The sequence below is a fragment of the Pteropus alecto genome, unplaced genomic scaffold, assembly GCF_000325575.1.
Source record: "Pteropus alecto unplaced genomic scaffold, ASM32557v1 scaffold66, whole genome shotgun sequence".
In the NCBI taxonomy this organism is placed as follows: Eukaryota; Metazoa; Chordata; class Mammalia; order Chiroptera; family Pteropodidae; genus Pteropus; species Pteropus alecto.
The window spans coordinates 1059435-1082506 of NW_006438869.1; the positions used below are offsets into that span (position 1 = coordinate 1059435).

A 23072-nucleotide genomic window follows, 5' to 3' on the forward strand; every position below is an offset into this window, starting at 1 on the left:
TGATGTCTGCTGCCTCGCCCTTCTGTCTTCATATTTCCTTTAACTGGAAGGTGGATCAAGGGCCTGATTACATTCAGGTTCAGCACTTTTCAGACAAACCCTTCACTGGTCATAGTTTGCCTGTGAATACTGCGTATCAGCAGGCAGATGATGTCTAGTTCTCCACCTTTGTCTGCGGTTCAAGTGATATCATCTTGAAGCCTTTCTTGGTAGCTTCTATTTTTCCCCTTAACCATTAGAAAGTAATCTGTGTGGGTGGTATTTTACTATCACGCAAATATAGTGTTCCCTCAACATTTCACCTAATGATTTTATTATCCCTTGATGATAGTCGCCTGAAATTATTTATTTTATTAGGCATTACAAAATGATTCTTCTCAAATTCTATCACTTTTTACATTTATCAGCTGGCTTTTCTGTAAAGAAGAACTTATTTTTATCAACTAGAGCTATTTAGTTAACCTGAACTTATTTGTTCGGAAGGAGCAGGACAGATGCACAGTTCTTTCCCTGTAATTATTAGTTTTCAGGGTAAGGAATTGATACGCTGACTACTTTCACTGGTGATCAGAGTGTTTTCTGTTATCTTAGCTTTTTTCCCTTTTGTTTTTGTCGTGCCACTTTTTGAGCAATAGGATCATACTCATGGATTGTATGTGTTCGTTGTGTTTCCATCCATTTTGGTCATTATTCTTTTAATGCCATATCATCTTTTCTTTGGCCTGTGAGACCCTCTTTACAGTGGTTCCTGTGTCCTTTTGCTATGAGCCTATTAGACCCTGATAACTTTGTTCTCTAGTTATAGGGAATATTCCAGGAGGTACCTTTCTGGCACCAGTTCTGGAATGTTCCATTTCTTTAAGAAGCCCAGGTTCCTTTTAGTGGGTGATGGTATGAGGGTGGTACTCATTGTTTTGATTTTGAGGTTTTCATTGAGTTTTTTCCTCCCTTTTAGCATTTTGCCCTTACCACATTGGTCATTTCTCCCTTGTTGGTTTGGGATTTGAAGAACATGTGAGTATAATACTTTTACAACTTACTTTTATTAGTCACCCCCCCACCCCCAATTTGATGTTTGTTGAGTAAATAATATTGTAAAGACTTACTTCATTTCACAACCTGACTCATGCAAAGGAATGGTTATCCACTGTCTGTCCTTTTAAAACTGACCATGGCTCAAGACACAGTAAAGGGTGCTGCCAGCTAAGGAGATGGGCTCTGAGATCCTTCCTGCTGGCTGGGCCAGGGGCATGCTACGGGAAGTTTCTCTGGCAGGCTGATTGTCGACCCATTCCGTGTTCCCGTGAACTTGCGTGTTCCCTTCTCTACCTTTTTGCCAGATACCCCTTTACTGAATTTAGAAAAGTAACAGTATATCAGTCAATTTAAAAAAATGATTAGTTTGTCTTAGAATGATGGTCTGTAGTGTTTTCTAAAGATTTGCTTTAATTTCGACATTTTTTCCATTGTTTTTCCGAGGTAGATAAATATTTGGGTGGACAACTATTTTGGGGGGAAGAGGGCAGAAAGATTTCGTCTTTTAAGAAAGCTGACATATCTGAAATACTTGTTCAGTGTGTGCATATGAATCTGAGAGGTCACATTCTGGAGTGTTCGGAAAGCGCAGAGCTGTTTTCGGTTTTAATGCAGCTCCAGATTCTTGCTAGATGAACGCACGAACATGAAAAGCTTTGATAAATTCTGACCTTCCAAACTATCGCCATTTGCTATCTGAAATTCAGGAACCAAAAAGATAGGCAGTATTTGTTGTCACTGTCCAAACTCTTACTCTGTAAGTTGAGAATGGGGCAGATTTGGAGAGCTAGGGAAACTCAGACACTTTCAGTGGTAGGAGGCGAGGGGCTGGGGTGCACTGGGTAGGCAGACAGCTGGGCAGTGTGCTGCTGCTGCCTTTGTCGCTCAGCCTTTAGCAAGTCCACGTCGGAATGGAGTACAGTACAGACTCTTGTGTTGCTTTTTTCCTGATTTTTGTAAAATTTAATTCACCCTTATTTTGTCTGCTTGAATAAAGTGTTATTCTTTAATTTTTCCTTGACCTTTCATAATCGATCGCAGTCAGTGAGAGGATCGGGTTTGCAGAGATGTCACCCAAAGGAGATGTTTCTGGTCGTTTTCTAGTTATAAATCGTCTAGGTGGCTCGCTGATAGTCCACTTGGGTTGTTTAATGCACTGTTCAACTGGGGGATAGGCCGTGTGGTACAATTAAAGTTTATCTGTTTTTTCTTATTTCCAGGTCCAAGCATCTCATTTTGAAGGCCTAATCACAACCATAGTTGGATATATTCTTTTAGCAATAACACTGATAATTTGTCATGTATCCTTTAATGAACCGACTTGGGGTCTTCAGTAATATTATTCATACCAAAGAGTTCCTGTTAATGACTGTCTCTCCCCTTGTCCTCTTAGTGAAAGTCGTAGGTTTTTGTAGTGAGGATAAGGGCAGGCGAAATAGGAACTACATTAATTTTGTCTGCCAAGTGGTAGTAAGTATTGCCCAAATTACTGCGTGTTTTATTGTTCCTTGAAATGCTTAGTCTTTCCTTGACTAGATGCTGTAGGGCTTGGCAACTCTTGTTAGATTTCATAGGTCTCGTCGCTTGCTTGGAGTCTGCTACATTGTTGTTAAGGTAATTCCTGCTACAAGTTAAAACTGGAAATGACTTGTCACCATTTGGGTGATACTGATGACCTTTATTTTTACTTAAGGTCTCTTTGCTAGTGGTGGTAGAAATTGGAGTGTTCCCTCTCATTTGTGGCTGGTGGCTGGATATCTGTTCCCTGGTGAGTTTACTATTCATTATCATACAATCTAATAATCTAAAGGCATCAGAAAACACATCTTTAGAATGGGTTTCTTTTAAAGGAAAGTCAGTATTTGATAATAATTTGCTTATTTTTTTCTGAGAATGCACATTGTGGAGTCAATGTTACTAATTTTTCTTGAGTACTTTTTTTTGAGGCCTTGTGCAGATTTTTGATGTCAGTATTTTGACTGGAACCTTTCTGATACCAATAGAGAATATTCTTACTCATTTTACTCTTCTGAATTTTATAATAATGCCAACACATTATATACATAAAAAGTAGTCTGATAAGAGGACTGTGTTTGTAGTAATAAATTCAAACCTAACTATTTGTTTTAACCAAGATGCTCGGTTTTGATTGTAATCTTTAATGGAAGTCAGTGATAATCAGTTTTTGACTTTTCAAAAATATTATGTATGTAGAAAAGCTGCCTTTGGTACTGAGATAACATTACTCCCATATCTTACTGTGAAGCTTATCATGAATGCAAACTTGTAACCAAGAGAGGAAGGTATTATGTTAACCAGAAATGGTTCTTTTATAGTCGTAGTACTGGTCAAGCTCTTATTTATCACTTGGTTTATCAGTCTTGCTTCTCGTATTTAAACAATTCTTAATGTCATATCCATCTTTGACATAGTATCTAACCTTATATCATTTCTGTTTCTCTAACACCATGAAATGGCATTAAGAGAACTAGTCTAGAATGTCGTAACCTATATGCACGGCGGTCTTACTTCCTAGAAGATGGACATGCTTATTTGGTAAATGTAAGCGCTGCACCTCGCACTCACCCGTTGGTTTTGATTAGGAAATGTTCGATGCTACGCTGAGAGACCGGGAACTGAGCTTCCAGTCGGCTCCGGGGACCACGATGTTCCTGCACTGGCTGGTGGGAATGGTCTACGTGTTCTACTTCGCCTCCTTTATTCTGCTGCTGCGAGAGGTGAGTTCCGCAGGGCAGCGCTGACACCGTGCAGATCGTGCCTCAGAAGTTACTGTGGTTTCCTCACTAAGTCATCTTCTCTGCCATTTTATTCTAAGAGGGAATAACTGATAGACGAATTTAGATTTTAATATTCTGTCTATAATGAGTTACGAGTTCGAAAGGTGAGTAGGCTGAGGGGAAAAATTCAGTAAAGGCACTTGTTTTACTGTGCTGTGAGCCTGTCCTGGACTTTATTCAAGGAGACATAATGCCGGAAATACCCTAAGGTCATGATACTGCAGTGACCCGTCTGTGTAAAATGGTCTTGAAGCAGGCGTGGGAAGCGTAGAAGCAGAGCACGGGTCCTTTGTGATGCCAGCGCACTTGCCGGGTGGGTCCTTTACTAGTTCTTACTGATATGAAGACGGCGAAAGTGGGGTCAGTATTTGATTAGTGTACGTCTCATGCCCAGTCACCCTGGTGCAACAGGGAGTGTGAAACTGAGTGTCTGCTAAGTGTACTCGCACGTGCCCGCTCACTCTGTCAGTCGCTGTGCCGTCTGCTGCGGTAATGGTGAGACACACATTCACCATTCCCACGCTCCTGGATTTCACCTCCCTGGAAGGAATTCAGCCGTGGAGCAACTCAGCTCACCCTCTGAGAGCGAACGGTGATGGAGGCAGCAGTGCCTGAAGGAGCGGTCGGATCCAGCATGCGGGGATGAGAAAGCACAGAGGCTTAATGCCGCGGCGCCTGGGAGATTTGAGGAGGTGGGAGGGGCTGGGGGCCAGCATGCTCTCCTGAATCGTATCTTGCAAGTTCAGTAAATTCTGTTTATAAATAAAGCTTGTGCTCTTTCTCTGAAACAAGTGATTGAGACCACATTAATAATGTGTTTTTTAAACATTATAATTATATATGACCTCTAAATTACATTATTAAGTGATAAAATGTTTTATACTGAATTTTTTCAGTTTCTCTGGGTAGTTTTCTTATGTTGATAATCCTATTATTTGTGAGTTAGATTGGACCTTAGAGGTCATATATTATAATTTTCTCATTTGGAATAGGAGAAATAGAGTTTGGGCAAATGAGATGCTTTATATAGGGTGACTCAGTGAGTTTGGACCACCCAGGGCTAATACCCAGACCATCGATCACCCCATCACCCACAGTCTCCTGGGTGGATGATTTCCACTGACAGAAAAAAGATGTGGGCAATAAAACGAAGATATGTACTGAGAAGCTGTACGGTTTCTTAATAAAGGTAACTCCTCTCAGGAGTTTAAGATTGAAATCAGATCTTCTACTTAGAACATTTATAAATTGCAACCTAATTCTTTCACTAGATGTTTCAATATAGTGACAATTTAAAAACATTTATTTTTAATCTCGTTCTAGATTTGACAAGCTGCCTTACTTTTTTTTTCCCATTACATTATTAAAAGCATCAAAGGACATCAAACACAGGATAGTTTTCACAAAGATTCTGATTTAGGAACTCTTTTTTCCCCCCAGGAAAGCCATCTGAATTTTCTGGGGCCCGTTTTATAAGATGCCAAAATAAGTTTAAGACCTTATTTTTCTGTTAGTGTTTTAGCTCATGTGCAGCCTTGATGACATTAGCATTTATAGCTTTTAAAATGCGTTCACAGGTGCTTCGACCTGGTGTCTTGTGGTTTCTGAGGAATCTGAATGATCCAGATTTTAATCCAGTACAAGAAATGATCCACCTGCCTATCTATAGGCATCTCCGGAGATTCATTTTGTCAGTGGTGAGCATACCTTTTTGTTGCTTTCGATGTAAAGTGTGCTACGCTTTAGACTTATTTATTTTAATTGGGTACTGGTAGAGTAGATCGAATAATTTATGTTTATCTAAGCCTGTGGAACTTGGTTGTTAAGTAGCTATTTTATTGGTTATTTTGATAAAGTAAATAAAATGTTCACTAAAACAAAAATGTCTTTCATTACTTTAGTAGTATAATTGATTGCCAAGTTATGACTTTCTGAATTACACTTAATTTATATTAAAGCAATGGTGACTCGTTCATACCTTCTAAATTAAACTCTTAACAGAAGGATCTCAAAAGTTTTTTCCCTGCCTGGAAGAAGAAATTTCCTAGTTAAAGCTAAATGCTTCCAAAAAAAATTCTAAAAGCGGCATTTCACTCTTTGGAAACCTTCGTAGCCATTCATGCGGGTCACGTCTTATAATGATTACAGGTGGTTTAGTAAGTTGCAGATGGTTCTGATCGTCCATTTTGAGTTTCGAGCTCTCTCCTCACATACCATGCAAGGATTATCTTTTGTGGCTCCTGCTAGAGCCCTCGGGTCCTAGAGAGAGAGGCGGGTAGCCGTCCCAGGGACGAATTCTTTACGTGGAGCGACCCAAGTTTGTTGTGTCACGTGAGAACACGGAGCCTTGGATGGCTGTTAGCTGAGTTCGTTCAGGAGTTGGCCTGCGTCTCACGGGAGTGGTTTGCCATGGTGTCGCACCCTTTTTGTCGCTGCAGATTGTCTTTGGCTCCATTGTCCTCCTGATGCTTTGGCTTCCTATACGTATAATTAAGAGTCTGCTGCCCAGTTTTCTCCCGTACAATGTCATGCTCTACAGGTAAGTTTTCGACATCTGGAAGCTTTACGAATTTGGCTGTTAGAGATTTGACAGTCATAGCACATACATTCAGAACGTTCATTTCTTATAGATATTGGAAATCATCTGATGGTTAAATTTTGTCATGTCACCTAAACATTAGTGTAGCAGTTACTTTTTCCAAAGGAGGACAGGCTTTTATTTTTCTGCAAATGAAGTTTATTGTTCAGCGATGAAACATTTACTGTACCTAAAGAGTGTGTTAGTAGCATTGTCTTTATACAAAACTCACATCGCAAAGGATATGGCCATTGTTGCACACTTAATTATGGATTAAAAATAAGATATAAGACGTATAGACAGAAAACCTACTTCGATTTAAAAACTTAAGTCACCTGGATATCTCGTCTCTTCTGTATTTCCTTTTTCAGGGATTTGCATTATCCATTCAGTCACCTAAACCAGAAATCTGCCAGGCAAATTGGATTTCTTCCTCAATTTTCCTTCTAATTAATCTTTAAATCTTGTCAGCTTAGTTCTGTAAGATCTCTTATCTGCTCCAACTCGATTTACTGCTTAGTTCCGTGGTTTGGGCCTTCCTCAGTTCTCCATTTATAGTCCATCCTTAACCCTGTGCCCCTTCCTCCATAATCTACATGCTGTCATCTGGGTCAGGATGATGAAGGGGACCGAGCCTTGGGAAGGCGTTCAAGGAGAAGGTGTTTTGGGGAGCCAGGAGCAACCAGTTGTGTAGCATGCCACTAGTAGAGCAAGTGAGGCGAGGGCCGAGACCTGACTTTTGGGTTTAACCACGTGAAGGTCATGGGTAGTCCTTGTCCGAACGTTTTGTGGATCACATGTGGAAGCCTTGCTGGCTTCCAGAGAGTGGAGGAGAGGCACGGAAGACCATGGGTTCATTCGACTCTTCAAGGAGTTTTGCTGTCATCCCATTAAATATTTAACGTGATACGGTTATAATGGAAAACAATTCGCAGTGTAAATTATGGCTCTTTGTCATTGCCTAGCGATGCTCCGGTGAGCGAACTGTCCCTTGAGCTGCTTCTGCTTCAGGTTGTTTTGCCAGCGTTACTTGAGCAGGGACACACGCGACAGTGGCTGAAGGGGCTTGTGCGAGCGTGGACTGTTACTGCTGGATACTTGCTGTAAGTACAGGCAGGTGACTGGTAGGCACGTCATGTGCCAGTGTAATAGCCTTTCTGAAAAATACGTTCCATGTTCCACTCAGAAAAATTAGTTTTAATAAGAGACAATTTAGTGATATCTGCAGGTATATATATACTTAATTTCTCAAAAATTTTAATGTTTTCTAATCATCGTGCATCCTTTTGGAGAAAGTATGCGTGTTTTTACCCTCTTATGAAAGTGTGTTGCTGGCCAGGTTCTTTTATTTTCTTATACAAGGTAAACATAAAAATTTTTAGTGTATTAAAAACAAACCAACTTACCCTTTTTTTTTTTAGAAGTTTTAACCTAATATGAGCTCTTCTCAGGTTGGGTTTCTTAGTCATTTAGTCAGCACATTGCATTTATTTTTTCAAGCTTTATGTGTTACATACTTATTTAAAAGTTGAATGAATCTTTGTGATTTAAACATTTTTTCAGAAAATATACGGCATCCTGTAGACACCGTAATGTGACGTGTGTTTGTTTGTATTTGGTCATTTATCCTCTCTAACGGCCCCGCTGTGAGCCTCCACCCATTAACTCACTTGTGCCTCAAGTGATTTGGGTTGGAGGTTTTAGATGAGATACATGTCACAGGAGACACAGCCATCTATAGAGAAGAAAAGAAGTCGTTTTTCTTAGGATCTTCAGATAGAGTTTCTTGTACATTGTACTTTTTATTTTTTCCAATTGCTGATTTCTTCTCAGATACTGGCTGAAGAAAACACAAAATAGGTTGAATTTATGGAGTATTCTCTACGTTAGTTAACATTAATTTGGGAAGGCTTTATGTAAAGCAGCTTCCAACGTTTAGACCTGGTTGAGGTAATAGTGCTGTGTAGAGATTCTATTTGTATGTTTTCTACCCTAAATAATAATTATTAAGAAAGTAAATCTCATGTCTGCTGTTTTCTTCTGCTCCGAAGTAAGAATTTTCACTGATGTAATTTTTACATAGGGATCTTCATTCCTATTTATTGGGAGACCAGGAAGAAAACGAGAATAGTGCAAACCAGCAAGTTAACAACAACCAGCACGCTCGGAATAACAACGCCGTCCCCGTGGTGGGGGAAGGCCTGCATGCCGCCCACCAGGCCATCCTCCAGCAGGGGGGGCCCATTGGCTTTCAGCCTTACCGCCGGCCTTTACATTTTCCACTCAGGGTAGGTGTTGTACAGACTTAACCAGAAGCCAGTCGTTTCCAAATTTCTATTGAGAGATTTTGGTGCTGTTATTGTTGCTGTTAGCACATGGTCCTCTGTGTAGACTTGTCTTACAGTCTCCTGACAAGAGTTCGTGTTTTGGTGCTCTCATTATGCAGCATAATATACGTTAATGTCGGATACGTTGATCAGATTTTAGAGATGGGTCGTGGCATTGGGATTCCATGCTGCTGCTCCGTGCTGTTTGAAAGGACCGATGATGTGAAAGACTAGAGCAAATAAGCAGTTAACATTGTCGACACATCTCAACTATGTGTCAGGACCTGGAGTGGGCTTTTTCATGTTTTCTCCCATTTAATTCCCATTCACAAACTGCAAGGCATGAACGCTAATCTTGTTTATAGCTGATGAAACTGCAAACCAGATTGGTTAAGGAAGAGCCTGTCCTAGTGAGACTTTCTCCCCTGACCAGGGTCACCAGCGACCATCGTGTTGTTAAATCTGATGGTCGGGTCTTGGTCCTCGTCATGCTTGCTGTATGAGTGGCATGTGACACAACTGGTCACTCCTTGTTCCACGGAATACTTTTTTAGAAGGTGTTCAGGAATCTTCGTGGAGGTGATGCCTGATCTAAGCCTTTAAAGCCAGGAGGCCAGGCAGAGACAGAGGAAGAATAGGAAGGGCGTTCCAGGCACATGCCAGGCCGGGAGGCAGGGGAGGCAGGGGAGGCAGGGGAGATCGGGAACCGCAGGCATTTAATTTAAAATTTGAGCTGAATGTATCTAGAGGGTGGGGTGCGTGTGGGTGAGTGGTGGGAGATGGGGGAGCTGGGAAAGAGGGGTATTTATAGTAAGAGGTGAGGAGGAGCTGGGCGAGGTGAGGCTCTTGGTTGGCAAGAAGAACTTCTGGCCCAGATCAGAGAGTCATCAGTGGGTTCCTCGAGCAGTGAAAGCTGACAGAGCTCACCCCCTCCTCCCGGAGCGGTCTCCTCTGTCCTTTTCTGTCTCCCCCCAGAGAGCTGCCCTCACCCGGGCCTGGTCAGGCAGGAGGCAAGCATCGGCTCCCTTCCTGCCCGGGCTAGCCGCTTCCCTCCCCTCTCAGCGGGTCCTTTTCTCTTCTCAGCGCAGGAGCCAGTGGCTGCCGCTAGCTGTCTTTCACTTACATTTAATTAAAAGTAAATAGAGGTTGTAAATATGCGGGGTGATAGGTGTGCGTGGTATCTCCACGCCGGAGTTTCCTCACAGCGTGCACGCGCATCAGGTCGTGGTGTACACTTGAAATATATCAGTTTTACTTGTCAGCCACACCGCCATAAAGCTGAAAGAAAATACATTTCTTGTATTTTTTGCAACACACACAGAGTAAATACAGTTTAAAATTCCATTACTCGGACAAAGTCAAGATACAATTTATGATTCGGTTTTGGAAATAAAGCACACTGACCCCATGTCAAGTGCTTGGTGGCCTCATGTGCCAGTGGCCCCTTTGTCCGGCAGTGCAGACGTAGACGTGTCCATCATCACAGAAAGTTCTGACTGGACAGTACTGTTAGAGTACGCTTTCCCTTCACAAAAAGTTGTTTTTGAGAATTTGATAAAAAAGTGAATAGTTTTATTTATTTACCTGTTACTTGTTGATGTATTTGGTTATGTGAAAATGGACTTTTTTGGGGGGCCAAAATTATAGGTAATTTTAACGAAAATAAAAAATTTCTTTTTTATGTAAAATGGAAGGAAACCTAGAAATACCAACACAGACCACTTGTTCTTACGGGGAGAATTGTGTTGATTCTTTGAAGGGTGTCAAAATGCATGGAGCCCCCGTGAGCCGCTCACGCACTCTCACGTTTTGCCTTGCAGATATTTTTGTTGATTGTCTTCATGTGTATAACCTTACTGATCGCCAGCCTCATCTGCCTTACTCTACCAGGTAGGACCGTATCCTCGCTCTTCGCTAGTGACATCATGAGCAGGTGCTTTGTTGTAAAAGGGCGTATCTTGCCGAGATGTGATCTTCCATCAGATGTACACTTGAAATTGTTTCCCCCTCATTTCTGATCGAATTTGGGATGTCGATCCATTTAGGGTTGGGTCTCCATCCCACTGGATTCCTCTGCATTGGAGCAGAGGGGGACAAAGTCAAGATACAATTTATGATTCGGTTTTGGAAATAAAGTACTGTGGCCATTCAGTTTTCTTGGACATGGCCTTATTACGGTGTGGGTTTTCAGAAAGTCATCTTTGTGGCTAAAGTCATTTTTTCAAGCCAGTCTTTTGGTGCTAATTTGTTGTCCTTATTGTGTTGTTATTGTTCCAGTCCATTGCATGGCTGTTCTTGGAGACCTTTGTGAAGCCAGATGGTTTTGTTTTGTCATCTGGTATTCACAAGTATTCATCTTTAAATTTCAGTTAAACAATGTTTCTTAATCTAACAAATAAGCTGTGAATGAATATAGTAGTTTGTCGCCCTCTTCAGAGAGCGTGGGTAAATGGGGTTGGAATCCAAAGCTAGTGACAAAGTGACAGGAGCAGCTTGCTGCCCCCACCCTCCCCGTTAATGTTTATAGTGAGCCAGAAAATTCCAAGTCACACTGATATGCGCTCGCCACTTAAATAATCGTTAAGCGGAAGCTAATTTTGAGCTTTTATAAAGCATATAAACATATATTTAGTCTTGATTGTAATATTAATTCAATATAATTTTATAAATCAAATTTGTATTAAGTGCTTGAGTTTTTCCATGAAGGCTAAGATAGGAAGGAGCAGCTTGAAAATTTTAATTTCAAGCATGGTTTCTAAAAGAAAATTCGAATCTGTAGGAATTGTGATTTACCTTAAATTAGTAAAGATAAAGATTTTTTTTTTTTTAACTGTTTCTGCACAATAATTTTACCTTTAGAATTTTGCCCTTAAGCTCATCACTCACAGCTGTTAAAATGATGAAGTTTAATTAACTGTTGGGGCAATGTAGTAAACATATTGCTGGAAAAACTTAGTTTTTGAACTTCGGACAGTTTTACACCTATGGTTTTTATGTTCTATTTTCATGTTTTTATCAGAAATATTAAGAAAAAGTTAACAAAAGAAGGAAACTTTGTTTTAGTACTTGAATTTGGCAATAAAACTACTTTTAATTTCACTGAGGATTGCTAAGCAAATATTTCCCTGTTAACCCAGTCCCACAGTCTGGTGGAAAGAATGTGTTATGTTTAATCATAGAAATGCCGAGTGGTACAGTACACATTTAAGGGAGTGAGGGTGCTGTTTTCCCCGATGGTTACTTTTCTGTAGCTACAATTTAACTGATAAGTTACTACAAACTAAAACCTAACCCTGTCCTCTCGAAAATGCTTTTGATTGGAAGTATATGAATTATAGAATAGAAAGTGGTCTTTAAATTTTAAAAGTTAACCAACCGAACGAAAACTAATAAAACCTTGGAGAGAGACAGAGTATGTGTGTATGACACTAGACATTTCTACAGAATTATCAGTGATGATTTTTATATCTTCAAATTAACAAACACATGTGTTTGTCATAGAACATTTACATGTACTTGTCTTTAAACATGAAATTATCTTTGCACCCACGCTATTTTGTAAGGCTGCAACGAAGTCTGTGTTTATCAGCATTATGTCCTGTAAGACTTGACAGTTTAGCTGGTTTAGTTTGATTGGAGGCAGTGTGGTTTCAGTGGTCAAGGGCATGAGCTTCGTCATGTAGACATGAGTTCAAATTCAGCCTCCACCCTTGTGTGATCTTGATTGGGCGAGCTCCCGTTGCCAAGCCTTGGTTTCTTAATCTTCAGAATGAAGGTAGTGGGGGGCTCGGTGAAAATGGTGAGGGGATTTAGAAGTACAAATTGGTAGTTACAAAATAGTCAAGGGGACGTAAAATACCGCATAGGAAATATAGTTAGTATTGTAATAGCTACACATATGGTGCCAGGTGATTACTAGACTAGTTAGGGGGATCACTGTGTAAATTATATAAATGTCTAATCTTTATGCTGTTCACTTGAAACATAAAAAATAATATTAAATGTTAACCATATTGAAAAAAATGCAGGTAGTAGCTACGTTGGGGGGTTGTGGGGAGGATTAATGAAATAATATATGGAATGCGGTCAGGACAACCACTAGCTCCTTTTAGGTATTCAAAAATAACAGATAGTCCTGTATTAAAGAGAAATCAGTTCATAGGAAAATGCACTGGAAATTTGGGTCTCGTCATTATCTGTAGCCTTATTGAGAAGTAACCATGTAAAGAAAGTTACTTAATAAACAATTTTAACTGAGAGTTAGATTTTTTGTATTATAAAATTTATTTGTAATAACTCTGTGTGAGGCAATCTCTTAGCTTTAAAATCTATTTCCCAAGTTTCATATATTTAGATCCTAACTTTTTCAAGAAGATTAATATGATATTCTTCAGTTATTGTGCTTTAAAATGGTATTGTGCCCACTTCTTATTAAAATAAGCGTTTTCTGTCTTGACGAACAACTCAATTGAAAGAAAATTCTAAATTATTTGTAAATATTAAAAGTATTAATAGCATGAATAATAGAAAATAAATTTTCTACTTTTGTGCTATTATGTGCATAATGATTTCATTTGGTGATAAAAACAGTGCAAACAACCACCCCCTCAAGTTTTTTCAGTCCCTCAAAGAACAAGTAATTGGCATGGCAAGTCAGAGCGCATGTCTCAGGAGAGCTTGTCCCTGGTGACTTGCTGTGTTTTATTTGTATCTTAATTAAATAATTGTGTTCTTTAGAGTTTGGGCGGAGGGGGGGGAGGTTGTTTGTTTTTGTTGGCTTTTAATGAAGGCAGTGATATATCAAACTGTGATATGTCACTTTTGATTAATCACTTAAAATGATTGAAAATAGAACAATATTAATATCAAGATTGCAGTTCCCTATGTAGTCATGTGTCTCATTTATCAGCCTTTCTATTTTCAGTATTTGCCGGCCGCTGGTTAATGTCATTTTGGACAGGGACTGCCAAAATCCACGAGCTCTACACAGCTGCTTGTGGTCTGTATGTTTGCTGGCTGACCATCAGGGCGGTGACGGTGCTGGTGGCATGGATGCCCCAAGGACGCAGAGTGATCTTCCAGAAGGTTAAAGAGTGGTCCCTCATGGTAGGTTCTTCTAATAAAGACAGATCTTATCTGACAGGAGCAGTGGATGTTTTTCCAGTCATTTCTTTAACTCTTCACTTGTTTCTTCATTATGCCGATGGTGTCAAGAGAGTTGACTTTTTGAATTAGAAGGACTGTTCCTTTAAGACAGTGGCTTTTTCATTAATTCTGAGAACCACAGTCAAATGTATTTGAGAGACAAAAGAAAATCATATTCTTAAGTGACCCAGGAAGGTTCTCGAATAATATAATTAGAAAACTTATTTTGAAGATTGGTTACATTTTTAAGGAATAAGATATTCTGTAGAGTTTAAAATCAGTTTTTTTAAGTATTATTTCTTTTAATGATATTTTTTTCCACAATTTGATTTTTTGATCCATTTGAATCTGTAAAATCTTGACTTTAGGATCAAGTCAGGGTGTTTGATTTAAATGGGATTCCTTTAATTACACAGTACATTGCTAATTCAAGAACTATCTTGGCTAATGTGAAAGTGTAGTAAGTACTGGAAATTTTTATTCTCAATAAATAGCTTAATTGCCACAAAGGTTGGGGGAAATCGTCACTGTAAGATGATGGTCCAAGTATGGCGATTTATTGGTTGATCGTAACGTTGGCCATGACTGGTAAGTTTGTTTAGGTAACGGCTTACGCCTTTTCATTGGTATAATCAACTCTGGTTTTGTATCTGGATTTATATTTTAAATTCACTGGAAGTTTAGAATCCATTTAATTACTAATGTTGAAAGAAAAAACTTGAGAGAGTCATTGTATATTATGAGTGGAGGGGTTTAATTGTTATTTGATGTGTAAGATGATAAGACAGCTCTATTTCAGATACAGAGAACAGCTAAATCCAGTTTTCATTAGCTGTCCTTTCTCATCACCAGATTACCCTGTAAGGGAGCAGGTGCTGCATCCTCGTGCACACCATATTAGTCCCTTGCTGCCGAAGCAGATGTACTCACTGAGGCTTCCTCAGGGAATGGGAGGGCATTCGACACCAGGGCCGCTTTTGAAGACTGGTTCCTCTGTCAGGATTTCATAGTGGCTCTTTGACGCTATCTCTTCTTTTCTCTTTGTGTGTACTTTATTGGACCACAGTGTTCTAGAGGGAGGCAGTTTGATCAGCTTGATTAATTACCTTAATTAGTGCTATGCGGAGGAGCCCTTCTATACCCGTCCACCTCAGGGGTCACAGGTTAGCTTGTGGGAGGGTCATCATTGGATCAGGGGCCTGGGACAATCCGTAGCTTAGACAAACAGAATCCTAATCCTGGGAATGTGGTTGAGAAATACAGCACAGCCACCTGGTTAATATATGTAATAAAATGAAATTTCTGTAATTTTGTAGCAGGCAATGCATAGTAATATCATGTTTTCATTGTAGCTCGAACTTTTGTAGCTATTCAGATCTCTTGTAAACATGTAACATAAAGTGTGAGTCAGTCGGATAAGGTAATATATTCGTTCTGTTAGACATAAGTCAAAGAAAAAGAAACTTCCAAATAGAACAAAGAAGCGGGACTAGAAGTGGGACTCTAATGACACGGCTCCTGCTTCCTAACAGATAATGAAGACGCTGATAGTTGCGGTGCTGCTGGCGGGCGTCGTCCCGCTGCTCCTGGGGCTCCTGTTCGAGCTGGTTATCGTTGCTCCCCTGAGGGTGCCCTTGGATCAGACCCCTCTTTTTTACCCATGGCAGGTAAGTGCGTGTCTTTTGCTAATGATATTTCTTAACAGACTGAGTGTCAGAAAAATCCTTATTTTTAAAAAGTGATCTTAAGCAGTTTGTTTAGAAAGACTCCTTAATTTTTTCTCTTCCAAGAACCTTTGTAAAATCAATTAAATAATGCATTTTAATATATGGTTTTCCAAGTATGCAGGTCACGTAAGTCCCTTAGACTCTGTTTTATAGATTAAAACATCACTCACTATTTGCTTTGGCTTCACCAGTATTTAAAGATACAAGCTAATATATGTTGATCTTTTCATCTTTTAGTTAGGGTACAATAGCTTGCTCCTTTGGCTTTGAGACATTAAGCAGTAACTTATATTTTTGAATAATTATAGCACGTTATCTCACAAAGTCTTAGGGCTTATTTAAAAGAGCATTTTGAGAGAACCTATGTGTGTCACAGCAAAGATCCTAAAGCTTTTGGAAAAAGAAATTTAACTTTTCTGTGGTACTTGGGCCCAAAGTTAATGTCAAAGGCCTGAAGCTCTTCAGCAGTATCAGGAGAAAGGACTAGGCATTGACTTCAGGCTCTCAAAGGCTTTTCAGCCTCGCTCGAGCTTTTCTTAATATATTACAGTGGATTTTCCGAAAATGGAAATTATTTGGTACATGTTTTCTTTCCTCTATTTCCTAGATAAAGAACCTCTACAAACCTTATTTAATAGCAAATGTTTACTTGAGTTAAAGCTTTAATTTGTGCCAAAACCCTGTGCTGCATAACTCAGATGGGAATGAAGCTAATGCAGGAGCTTCTCGAGGGTCAGGCTGGTGGGAGAGATAGACGAGGACACAGGTAGACCGTGCGAGTACAAGGAGCTGTGACATCATGCAGGAGAGGTGCTTAACCAGCTTCGGGAATTTCAGATAATGGTTTTCTGTAGGGGATAGTTCTAGAACAACCTAGTAGAGAGTGGAAAGGAATGGGTGAGAACGAAAGAAAAGTGTGTTCTAGGAAGGAGCGAGTGGGCGGCCTCACGGTGAGCCAGAAGATGCGCGTATAGGGAACTCCCTGTAACCCAGTGTGCTCATAGGTGAGGGTTAGAGAGAAAGTGAATAGAAAGGGAAATAATGATGGTGCTTGTCTGTAAGAGCTGTATTGCAATATAGTCAGATAGCAACAGTGATTGAAGGAAAGGTATTTTTTACAGAATAATGCCAGCTAATAAAGGTAAAGGATTAACAGAATTATAAAATCACTATTTTGCAATAGCTAACAGCATAATTGATTCTAGCAAGGATTATCAGTGGATGCTGAACCTATCAGGTAAAAGTTGATGGGTCTTTAGTTACCTCATAATTAGTGGCTTAAGACAACCTTTATTTTGTCCAAAGAGTCTGAGTCAGAAATTAAGATAGTGCATATCAGCTCATCTCTGCCCCATGTTGTCTGGGGCCTCAGCTAGGAAGCCTCAGTGGCTGAGTATGATTTGACAACTGTGGCTGGAATCATTTGCAGATTTCATCACTCACCTGCGAGGGTCAATGCTGGTTGTTGATTGTACCCCATCAGGGCTGTTGGCTGGAGCCCCTCTGGATGTATGTGGGCTTCCTCACAGCTTGGGAGCCTCAAGAGAGCTGGGTTTCTTACACTGCGCCTCAGGGAAATGAGTGTGCCAGGAGACAAGACGAAGCTGCCCTGCCTTTTATGGCCTCATCTCAAGTCCTACAGCCTCGCTTTTCACTGTGTCCTACTAGGCACAGGCAAGTGTCAGAGATTGGCCCAGACTCAAAGGAAGGAGACGTATACCTCCTTTGACACCACGACAATCCAGAATTGATTATTTGCTTGGTGGCAGAGTGTCACCTTACAGATCACTTGACAGTCTCAAAGGGAAGCATACAGATTTACAGTGGAGGGATCAGGTGAATTCTGCGTTAACCCAGTGATCACTACAAATGCAAAATCAGTGTGCCTCCTGATCTTATGCAATATGCAGCACCGAAAAAGAGCAGCTTTTACGTCCAGGAGCTGGCCTGGCATTGTCAGCTGGGCCTTGGCGTTCTCTCGCTGGGCATAAACAATTTCACAGAACATCAGCATTAAACAGGGCCACTCTGTGACCATGGTAGATCAAGACAAAACACCCCCTCCCCCACCACACACTCACACACACTATATAATCATGCCTGAACCCAGCAAAACATGAATATTCTCCATACCACAAAAATGACCAGTCTCCCTCTGTCCTAGCAAACATGATTGGCTGCTGCTTCATTTACCAGTACAGTTTTTTTTTTAAAAAAAAACTACAGCACCTGGTCTTCCTAGGTGGTCTCCCATGCAAGTACTAACCAGGCCTGACCCTGCTTAGCTTCCAAGGTCAGATGCGATCGGGCACGTTCAGGGTGGCGTGGGCGTAGACCACCAGCACAGTTTTAGCTTTACTCTGTCCCTCTTCTGGATAAGGTTTATTGAGATCCCCAGTTACAGATAGCCCCCTCTTTCTAGTAGCATCTGACACAGAGCAAAGCACTGCTTCCGTGAGTCCTCCCCAGATCACCTCATGCAAACTGAAATCCTACAATAAGACCTTCTCACCAAGTGCCCCAGACTGACTGCACCAAGCTGCAAGTTCTCTCTGAGCCTTTGGTATGGTTTCTTTAGGCCAAACATGGCTCCACCATCTTATTTTGATACAGTCAGCTCAACCGAAACCAATAAAACAGCCTAAAGATGTTTTGATAAAATAAAACCCTGTCATTATTGTATTTATTTGCTCCTTGAGATCTCCTTTAATGTCCGCACTTTTCTCACTTCTCTTGAGAAAATAGTGTAGATTTCTGAAAGAGTCAAGAGTGATTTTTTTTGGTAGAAACATTGAACTTGAGCTGTAGAGGAAAAACATTCCCTGGGTTTTATAGCATGTGTTAGTCTTCTGTAAAACTGTTACTGATCCTGCAGGATTTAAGAAAATTACTACATAACCTCTGTATTGTTTTTTGTTTTTTGGTTTTTTTTTTGCTAAAAACAACAACAAAAATCTGTTAAATGTTTTTTATTACCCTAGGACTGGGCACTTGGAGTCCTGCATGCCAAAATCATTGCAGCTATAACATTGATGGGTCCTCAGTGGTGGCTGAAAACTGTAATTGAGCAGGTAAGTAAGATCAGTTTTCAGAAAAAGACTGGGAGTAATAGGTATAGACTCTTTTTACATATTTCCATTTTTCTACATGTTCTTTAATGAGCATAACATTTTTTTTGTAGAAGGCAGTTTGCTCTTTTATCACCATGAATTTGCATCGACCACTCTTAAGACTTCCTTACCTGAAGGTTAACCAGTAGCTTAGAGTTCCTGGAACCCTGTCCAAGGTTAAGGCAAAAGTCAGCATACGTGCTTCTCAGGGCAGGAGTTCTGATGGAGGCTTCTTAGCTTTCTAAACCTGTGGTAGAGAAAAAAGTTATTGTTCAAGGCAATAAATAAAAGAAAAAGCTTTTCTTTTAGAACTTTTTAGGACTATTCTAGCTATGTAGCACCTAAGAGTATTATCGTATTATGGAGCCATCAGATAATTTGGTCGATGTGATGATAACCTTGAAGTTTTCAGCCCAATCAACACAAGAAAACGGTGAAAAAACTTCCTGTACCTGGAGAGTTTTGGGTGGGAGCCAGGGGAACTGCGGGTTTGCATGCGCCTCTCAAGTGCGGGCTGACTGTGAGACAGCGAAGCGAGCTGGGTCGTGGGCACGTGGCACCGTACCCGCTCGTGATGGCACTGCAGGCCACTCCACTCTGGAGGCTCCAGGGAGGCTCCCTTGCAGGGCAGTGTGGAGAATAAGGGTTTCATCACAGCTGGAAGCTGTGAACGTTGTTGATCTTTGTAATATTTTGCTCTCTGATGCATTCTTTCCTCATACGTGCGTGTAAGTTTAAGTAAAAATGGTTGAGAAACACTGGGACCCCTTGCCGCAAGACTGAGCGCTTTGGAGTTAACGAGGTTTCTTTGGGGTCAGAAACGGATTTGGGGGGGTTAAGCTTTTTTGTCATTCACATCCGAATGCTCTGGCCAGATCCCTGTCGGGCACGTCGCAGAGCACGAGGAGTGACTGGGCCAGGCGAGGTCGGAGTGCTGGGGAGAAGCAAGAGCAGCCTCCTCTGCCCATCTTTAGTGTCCGTCTTTCCCAAGGTTTTCCCACTTCCATCCATTCTTTTCTCTGCAGTACTATCCATAGAACTTTCTGGATAAGCTAATGCAAATACTCTAGAAATTCTTTAATTAAAACAAAATTCACTAGAATTCTTTTGTATTAAATTTTTACATAAAATACCTTTTGGTTTGTTAAAATTCGATTTATGCCAGGTTTTCGGAAACATGTTTTCTGTTTATAATGTTTTCCTGTATTCAGAAACATGAATGCAGTCTCGAGTGGTACTCCCAATGACTCTTGGGAAGTGTAATGTGGTGTTAAACTAACATGACTGGGCTCCATCTGGTACTGTATCGTGAAAGGCTACTGTACTGATGATTCCGCATTAGTGTCTTATGTAGTAAAGAGGAAATGCATTTCTTTAAAAACTCGTGGGCACCGTGTGCATGTGTTCCAGAACTTGCCCTGTCTTCAGGAAAAATAACCAGCGTGAATCCTCTGGGGCTGGGGGACTCAGTCTCTTGCAGCTTCTGCTCGTAGAGATTGCTGTGTCAACCGGGAGGAATTTGTCCCGTACCCTTGTTCTGATATTTTCCCTTGTTTTTCAGGTTTACGCAAATGGCATCCGGAACATTGACCTTCACTATATCATTCGCAAATTGGCAGCGCCTGTGATCTCCGTGCTCTTGCTTTCCCTGTGTGTACCGTACGTCATAGCGTCCGGCATCGTCCCTTTACTAGGTGGGTAACGCTGGCTGGGGGGCCCGAGAGAGCTCCTTTATAGACGTTGTTACATTATTGTCACTTCCGGTATCACAAATGCTTTACATGTAAATGTAAGTCCAGCTAAGAGACTTTTTCTTAGATTTGACCACTCAGGGCAGGATTAAGAGGCTCATACAGCCCTGGGGTGCAGATTTCTCTCTAGGCAGGTGGGAAAGCACTGACATCAAACTCTCCCCCAAACAGGCAGAAATAGATTTCCTCCCCGATGTTTTCTCCTGACTAGAGGCGCTGTGGTCAGATGCTTACAAAACTAAGGAAAAGTGTTACAATTAATTTAAAAAATGTTCTTTAGCATAAAAGGAAACCAAAGAGGAGATGCTAATTTGTGACATTTTAGCAACTAGAAATGATCAGTTTTGTTCCGAAGAACCCTCACAGGACCTTAAACACAGCATGTGTTTAAAGTGATAAGGACAGAGTTTCCCTCTCCAAATCTCTCTTCTCCTGAATCCCCTCTGTGACCAGCATTATCATCCAGCAAGCCGCACGAGTCAGAAACCTCGGAGGTCATCCCCGTCACCCAAGGCTCTCTGCTATCCACACTCAAGTGGCGTCCAGATCCCCCGACCCGACCTCCGGCGCCCTGGCCGCTGGCGCCCGCTGAGGCACACACGGTCTCTCACCTGGCGCCCGCAGCCTCCCGTGTGACGTCCCTGCTTTAACCACTGATTCATTCTCCACGCTGTGGCCCTGGTGTCTTTGTAGAAGAATGAGTCTCGTTTCTCTTCAGTGAACCTCCTTTTGTCATTTCCTCTGTGGCTTCGACACGTAACCGGCTCCTGGACGTGGCCGGCGCAGCTCCAGCGTGACCTCCCCGCTGCCTCACTCCATTTCCTGAGCCCTGCATCCGGTCCCCTCTCCTCAGCGGAAGGACGTGCGTTCACTGCACCGCTGTTCCACGTGCACTTAGGGGTGTCCTTTTCTGGTTTTACAGGTGTTACTGCGGAAATGCAAAATCTGGTCCACCGGCGGATTTATCCGTTCTTACTGATGGTCGTGGTACTGATGGGCATCTTGTCCTTCCAGGTCCGCCAGTTTAAGCGCCTTTACGAGCATATTAAAAACGACAAGTAAGTCTAGACGTCCATTCGCCTGAGGGCTCCTTTCTTAGTTTGTGCGTCTGATGACATGGAGGAGGGAGGCGCGCTCCGGATGTATTTCGGGGCAGCGTTAACAGGATCCACTAACAGATGCAGGCTGCGAGAGCGTTGCCAAGGACTCAGCTGGGCTCCCCACCTGGGAATGTGGGGCCCTCACTGAGGGAGACGGAGAGGTGGGGAGAAACTGGTGTGGGGAGGGGGCTTTTTAATGCCCGTTCCAAACAGTTTTCAGTCTGTTTTCAAAGGCTTTGATCTGACAGTCTATTAAATGGTTTTACATAGGAAGAAGCCTAAGTTAGGAATTAGCAGGGCCTTCCCAAGCCCTGCTTGTAATTGGGGGCCATCGGGTTACTCGGGCGCTGCTGAGAGAGGCCGCAAGGTTACTGCAGAAGCTCGGCCCTCTGCTTTGAGGAAACACTGTGACCTGACTTCAGTGAGAGACTGAGGATGAGGGCGGCCAAGGCTAACCGCTTTCGGGGATGACAGCCATTTGGCCGTCCATGTCCTCCCTGGAGGCTGAATCCTGCTCTGTTTTAATGGTATCTAGAAGGGGAAGTGGATTTAAAACTTATCTGTCCTGGATTCCCTGGGGGGTCCCAGTTTACGTATGCTGCCTTTACGTTGTTTTTAGCAGCACCCCCGCCCCCTTGTTTATGGGTGCCCGGTTTAGACAACAAATTATTTGCTCCCCTTATTGAGTCTGAGGGGTCGTAAGAGTAACATTTTTAAGAATGAGATGGAGAGCATTGAAGGCTTCTCCAAAGCGTTTGCTGACAGTAGGAAATACAGATGCATTGTAGGCGGTCGGAGCACAAGGTTCTGTCACACGGGAAAGAAGGCGGAGGGGATTTCTCACATCACTTGCTTGGACGGAGGAGCAGATACTGCAGACAGGATGGCAGACGGGACAGGCCCTCGGGAGCCTTCTGCCACTTGCTGCTTTACACCTGTCGCCTGTCTTTTCCAGTCTCCCCCGGTGGTTCTTTCCCACCTCTCATCATTTTTTATTCACTTTTTCTGCCTTTTTTGTGCAGGCCAGTGTACTCTCACTGCCCCCCCCGCCCCGCCCCCGTTCCTTCACGCAGAAACTGTTGCGCTGCAGATGCACTGAGGGCGTCTCTCATTCGCCATTGCTCGTCCACTCCCAGCCTGGTCCCTAGGAGGTGCCGAGTGTGCGTGTGCACGGGGTGGGTGGGGGGAGGTACCAGGGTCGTAGAGTTGGGTATGGGTTCAGAGTCTCCTTTTTCTGCCACTGAGTTACTTTTTGGTCCTGGGCAAGTGAGTTCACATCGCTTTGCTTTGTGCTCCCTACTGCATCTTCGTTGCGTAATGCTAACCCCATTCTTGGCACATCTTGATGCGTTTTATGATTATGTGTGTGCATGTCAGGTGGTGCTGCGTGAACTGCGTCACACGTTGCTCAGTTGTCGTTATTAAAGATATGTACAAAATCCTCAACAGTTAAAAAAACACGGGTTGCTTGGGCAACAGTGGAGTAAAGAATGATTAACTT

General features: G+C 41.9%; 1 protein-coding gene and 1 pseudogene across 1 annotated transcript in view; one reads left to right on the forward strand and one right to left on the reverse strand.

Moving 5' to 3' along the window:
• MARCH6 (membrane associated ring-CH-type finger 6) overlaps positions 1 to 23072 on the forward strand; it is a 48238-nt gene that overhangs the window by 20194 nt on the left and 4972 nt on the right. Inside the window, exons 11-25 of the mRNA XM_015592462.2 lie at positions 956 to 1014; positions 2256 to 2336; positions 2581 to 2649; positions 2729 to 2803; positions 3639 to 3773; positions 5411 to 5530; positions 6272 to 6372; positions 7377 to 7514; positions 8495 to 8699; positions 10559 to 10628; positions 13663 to 13844; positions 15416 to 15550; positions 18592 to 18681; positions 20282 to 20414; positions 21394 to 21529. Coding sequence (XP_015447948.1) covers positions 956 to 1014; positions 2256 to 2336; positions 2581 to 2649; positions 2729 to 2803; positions 3639 to 3773; positions 5411 to 5530; positions 6272 to 6372; positions 7377 to 7514; positions 8495 to 8699; positions 10559 to 10628; positions 13663 to 13844; positions 15416 to 15550; positions 18592 to 18681; positions 20282 to 20414; positions 21394 to 21529 — 1729 coding nt within the window. The remainder of the gene's footprint in view (positions 1 to 955; positions 1015 to 2255; positions 2337 to 2580; positions 2650 to 2728; positions 2804 to 3638; positions 3774 to 5410; positions 5531 to 6271; positions 6373 to 7376; positions 7515 to 8494; positions 8700 to 10558; positions 10629 to 13662; positions 13845 to 15415; positions 15551 to 18591; positions 18682 to 20281; positions 20415 to 21393; positions 21530 to 23072) is intronic.
• LOC112483009 lies at positions 17828 to 17946 on the reverse strand (annotated as a pseudogene).